Source organism: Lactuca virosa, chromosome 1 (genome assembly GCF_052849685.1).
Source record: "Lactuca virosa cultivar CGN04683 chromosome 1, Lactuca_virosa_CGN04683_v6, whole genome shotgun sequence".
NCBI lineage: Eukaryota > Viridiplantae > Streptophyta > Magnoliopsida > Asterales > Asteraceae > Lactuca > Lactuca virosa.
The window spans coordinates 201599794-201605589 of record NC_136426.1 but is presented as its reverse complement, the minus strand read 5'-3'; the positions used below and the strand labels follow the sequence as shown (position 1 = coordinate 201605589).

Here is a 5796-nt window from a genome sequence, read left to right as displayed (position 1 = left end):
TCACCTTCCAACATCTTCTTCGCTTCATGCTTTGCTATCATTGCACAGTGACTTGGGTTGCGCATATCGTCATCATCTGATCCAGATGACCAGATTTGATACGTTCCTTCGTCATCCTTGTAATCCTTCGCCGCCAAAAAGAGACCTTTTGACTTAGTTTTCAACTCCTCTATCTTCAAGGCGTAGTATGCCTCATCCTTCACCTTCTCCTTTTTCTCTTCCTTCTTCTTGAGCATACAATTCCTTGCCAGATGGTTTTTACCATTACAGCAAGTGCAATCATAACCTGAGTCTCCAGTCAACTTCTTCTCCTCTTTTTTCTAACCAGCACTATCAAGTTTCTTTTAAAGATTTGTGGAAACAGATGTCGAAGGCACCTTCTTAAAAGAACTGCCTTCGAAGTTGTTGTTTGAGGATTTCTTAAAAAAACTTCTTCACATTGTTATTCGAATAATAAGCAACAGCTTTATCATCTGAATTAATAATCAAAATATTAAAATATTAGGAGGGAACTCAATATTTAATGGTGACGAATAGAGCTAAATGCGGCAATAAATGTTTTTTAATGTGGTTACATAGAAACCGCACCGACAAAACTATTGTTAGGTGCGGTTCTCATATTTTTTTGTTGCGATAGTTACTTAGGTTGGACGGTGTCACACAATTTTTACCGGTGGTAAGCTGAGATGACATGTTTTACCAACGGCGCACACCGCGCCAGACCCATTTTTTCACCACCAGTATAGCACCACCGGTGCATTTCCACCTATGAAAAATGGGAGGCAAAAATGGCTCTGTGTCTTTCTCTCTCTACTCTCTCTTCTTTTGCCAGTGGTGAAATATAACACTACCCCGTAGAATTTTTTAAAAATGATAAAAAATTGTAAAGATGTCATCCGTAAAAATAACATCCTTTAGCCTTAATAATGCAGTTTTTAAAAGTGGTAGCACCAAAAAATAATAAAATTAAAAAGGCACGGCACTATTAAATGAGTTCTCTACTAGTTGTTCAGACTGTGTAAGTGTGCAGCCTGATGACGAGCATCACGTGATTTTGATTGTAAAATGTTTTTATTTGTGGTTATAGTGGGTGGTCCCGTGTGGCCCCTTGACATATGTACACCGATTCTTGTATATTTAACAACTACGATTGGATTGTTGCTGCATCAACAGAATATATAATAGCAATCTGACATGAATTACTTACATGTTTTTTCATTTATTTTGAATACGGGAAGACACCCAAATAGGAGTACCCTTGTACAATATACAGCATAATTAATTTTTGTGTCTTTTCTGACACTTTAGTTTGTGACTGTTGCTATCTTATATAATCGTGTTGATATATATATATATATATATATATATATATATATATATATATATATATATAACCACTAGGTAGCAGCTGCTAAAATACCAGGAGATATGGACAAAACTCAAGCATATAAATGAAAAAGATTCCACGTGTTTTATGCCGTTTATGGTTTTTTGAACACATTTTTGTTCATATATATATGACATTTAATTCCATTGAAGTCTGGGAATTGAGGATAAGCAAGTTATCATCTTCATCATGCAGATATCCCAGGCTCCAGTGCCCAAGTATCTTAAACAGGATGAACTGACTCAGGAATGTAAGGACTTACTTTCGTCCCTTCCTACAGAAAGGGGGTGGGTTGCTTCAACGTTTTACAAATATCAAGGTTTCTGGCATCCTTGTCGGCATTTGCAGGGAATCCTATCATGTCAAAAACACTTTGAGGCTCAAGACAAAGATACTCTTCTCGTTACAACTCCTAAATCAGGGACTACTTGGTTAAAGGCGATCTTGTTCACCCTAACGAACCGTACCCATTTCCATCACTCCGCTCGCAACCACCCATTACAGTCAAACAGTCCTCATGTACTCGTGCCTTTCTTGGAGGTGAAGCTGTTCCTTGAGCATGAAAATCCAGATTTCTCATCCTTCAAATCTCCAAGACTCTTCTCCACTCACATGCCTTATGTATCTCTACCAAAATCCATCCATGATTCTGAATGCAAGCTCGTTTATCTATGTAGAGACCCTAAAGACACTTTGGTTTCCCTTTGGTTTTTTACAAACAAGTTGAGGCTCCAGGAAATGGGGAGCCGTTCGCTTGAGGAAGCTTTTGAGTTGTTCTGCGGAGGAGTGAGCATGTATGGACCCTTTTGGGATCATGTGTTAGGTTACTGGGAGGAAAGCTTGAAGAATCCAGATAAAGTATTTTTTCTGAAATATGAGGACATGAAAGACGAACCAGTGGTTCATTTAAGGAAACTAGCTGAGTTTTTAGGGTGCCCATTTTCCTCCGAAGAAGAGAAAGACGAGGTTTTGGAGGGTATTGTTGAACTTTGTAGTTTTGATAATCTGAGTAACCTGAAGGTGAACAAGGTAGGAAAGCTTCCATCTGGCGAGGATTACAGTGTATTTTTTAGGAAAGGCGAAGTTGGTGACTGGAAAAACCATCTGACCTCGGAAATGGTGGAGCGTCTTGATCGTATCTGCAAAGAGAAGTTCGAAGGTTCAGGATTAAGTTTTTAGCGTGTATGATTTTGTATGTTCTTTTGTTAATTAATGGTTGTATGAGTGCTCCAGTCGAATGGTATTTCATACTTCGTTTTTTTTCTTTAGAACCGTGGATATGTATTAAAATAAAATTCAGCCAGCAGGAAGCTGCCAATTAAATAAGATATGATATTTAATATATCATTTTTTTTTTCTTTAGGACCTACTTGCTGTTATTGGAAATAATTAAAAAAAATACACTAGTTTTCCACGAGGGAATAGTTTTGTATTATAGATTCTCCACGGATCTCCCACCAGGAATGGGACGACTGAATTTACAAAGACAACCCTACGTTAGTTGTACAACCATTATTATTTACAATCTTATTACATATCAAGCGTATTAGATTACATTTTTTCTAGTAGTTGTTAGCGCCAAGATCCTCAATCCTATCTAGGATCCCGGATCTCAAAGATATTTAACGATATTTAAACCTATCCAGGATCCTAGATCTTAAAAGAGTCTCAGGATCCCGAACATACATCAGGATCCTGAACACCGTCATTATTATTTCCTAACAAGTTTAATGGATATATTTCTTCTTTATTTATCACATGTGTAGAAATTGTCAACATAGGACTCATTCACAACAAAGAATCAGTCCAACCAGGCTTAAGACCCGGAAATACCAAGTCAAAGCACGTTGTAAATACCCACTCAGCAGGATCCCGAAAATATCGGACATTTAGTTACTTAACCTAGACTATAAATACACATATAAAACACACACAACGGGCACAATTAGCTGACACCTTACTCATTTAGACTCACTTTATCATTTGTAATCGTATTATCAAGATCATCTCTGTAATTTATGTTCAAATCAATAAGATCATATAAGGCACGTGATCATTATCACCTCCCAAGGTTTTATGCCGGAGATCCTAGCAAGGATTAAAGGCTTTCCTTGTAAAACTCATGTGTTATTTTGATTTCAATTCCATATTCACATTACTAACAACAACACAGTCTCTCATGCAATTTGGTTGATACCCATGAAGTCGATTTTTGACCAAAACAATTTGGCGCCTACCGTGGGGTCGTGGTGTTCTTAATTCTCGAAAATTATGTTTACAGAACCAGCTTTATCTTCTTCCTTTATTCCTCCCATTTCCTCAAGATATCTCCCACAACCTCCAAAAGGACCTCCCATTTAGAGGAAAACTCCGGATACCTCTAAAAAGTACAGCTCTCCGATCATCAGTCATGTGAATCTGGGATCCCTCATATTCCAGGATTCTCCTGTTCCGTAACATCGAACTCTTCTCCATGGTGAAGATGGTAAAGCAACATCTAAACCAACAACGGGAGGAAAACAAGACTATCTCAAGGAGATTGGAAGAATGAGGGCGGAGACGCATAAACCCCAAGGAGAATCACCCTCGATCTTGCAACCCAAGATCCTAGAGTTTGACAATGTAGGATCCTCAGGAAATCATTGGGAGATAGGATCCTCAGCACCAACACCTTCTCCCACTTGGGATGTAACTCCTAGCAAGCAAGCACATGTTGTAACGCCCGTAGATCCGGGCTAGTCAATTTAGAGACAATGAGCATCAAAAATGAGTTTTGATGGAAGATTATTTAGAAGGAGTAATCTTAACCAAGTTATAGTATACGTTACACAGATTCTGTACATATAAAGAACGCCGAAATCCGAGTTATAACGAAGAAGTTATGGCCCGTCGAAGTTTCACGACGGAACCGACACGACACGGCGCGACATAGATAGTGAATTTACGATAGAGGACTTTTTGGCCTTAGTAATCTAAACAAAAGTCGTAGTATACGTTAAACCGAGAGTGTCCATAAAAAGAACGCCCAAATCTGACTTCGTATGGCGAAGTTATGAATTTTCTAAGATTTGACTTAGCAGTGCACAGCCCAAAACTCGAATTTTAGATCGAGCGGTTTTTGGCCTACGTGACCTAAATGATAATTGAAGATCTCATTAGGGAAAATGACACATACGCCCTATGAAGTTTCTAGGGTTGACCCTTTTAGTCACTTAAGTTTTTTCATGGCTTTATGAGGGAACCAAGTTGTGGGCAACCTGTTCTTTTAGTCCCCTTTACTTGTTTTAGCCGGTTTAGAGGTCATATAGACAAAAATTGGGGCCATCTCTCTCTCTCTCTCTCTCTCTCTCTCTCTCTCTTCAGAAAAAACCCAGCAACAACCACAAATGTTGCCTTGTTCAGCCCATCCTCTCATCTTCATTCTATTTTGATTGCAGACTGATCCAATCACCACCAAACCACCGCCATGGCCAGTTGAAGCAAGCCTCCGACCGCAAAGAGGACCATCAACACTGTTCACCGGAGAAGAAGAACCGGCGAGAATCACCATTTTCCCTCCTGTCTTCATCTCTTTTCGACCTTCAAGCAGCTTCCAATCATTTTTCCTTACTCCTCCATCAATCTTAGGTAACCCCTTTTCTTTTCTGTTCAGAACTCATTCAAAAATCTCCAAGAACAGTCAACACCTGTCATGGTGGTCGGTGACATGGACAGTTCCGACGGGATGGTCCCGGTGAGGGGTTCGGTCCTAAACAGATATATGTAGTTCCTTATTCCGTTGTTTTTCTGTTTTGTTTAGGTCGAAAATTAAAAAGAGTAGTTCTACGGGTCTCCTCTGGCGAGCTCCTCATCGTCATTACTTTCTTCTGGTCGTCACCTATTAGAGCCAAGAACACCAGGAGTGATGGGTGTTGAATATCTCCGGTGATGATGGGTACCACCCACCACAGCAGCAGCGACGAGTAGTGGTAGCACAGCAGCTCTGCTGCTTCCGCCTTCCCAATCCAATGGTGATCGAATAGGAAATAAGGTTCATATATCAGGGTTGTTTGGGATGGGGCTGCGGTGGTTCTATGGCGGACGATGGTGGTTTCCCGTGAGGAAGAAGGTGATAGCAATGGTAGAGCAAGGTTGATTTAAGTTGAGAGAGAGAGAGAGAGACCTTTTAGTTTTTTTAATTTATTAAAATATAAAAATAAATGAGGTGGCATAAGGGGGTAACCAGGTTACCCCTTCGTTTTCTCAAAAAGGACCTATTGGAACCGACAAAACCAAATTTGTTCCCTTAAAAAACCACTAAAAAAGTTAAGTGACTAGGAAAGTAAACCCTAGAAACTTCATAGGACGTATTTGTCATTTTCCCATCTCATTAATAGGAACTTAACGGTAAAAAGACACACCAAAACGGA

General features: G+C 39.5%; 1 protein-coding gene across 1 annotated transcript; it reads left to right on the top strand.

Annotated features, from left to right (window-relative positions):
* The first annotated feature begins 1506 nt into the window (after positions 1-1506).
* On the top strand, positions 1507-2749 carry LOC145108262 (cytosolic sulfotransferase 12-like). Its single transcript, XM_079045291.1, has one exon. The coding sequence runs from the start codon at positions 1577-1579 to the stop codon at positions 2564-2566; it is 990 nt and encodes a 329-aa protein (XP_078901417.1). The 5' UTR covers positions 1507-1576; the 3' UTR covers positions 2567-2749.
* The last annotated feature ends 3047 nt before the right edge of the window (positions 2750-5796 follow it).

What these genes read in the sequence shown, in the direction of transcription:
- LOC145108262 (XM_079045291.1), top strand. Translation starts at nt 1,577, where the DNA reads ATGCAGATATCCCAGGCTCCAGTGCCCAAGTATCTTAAACAGGATGAA.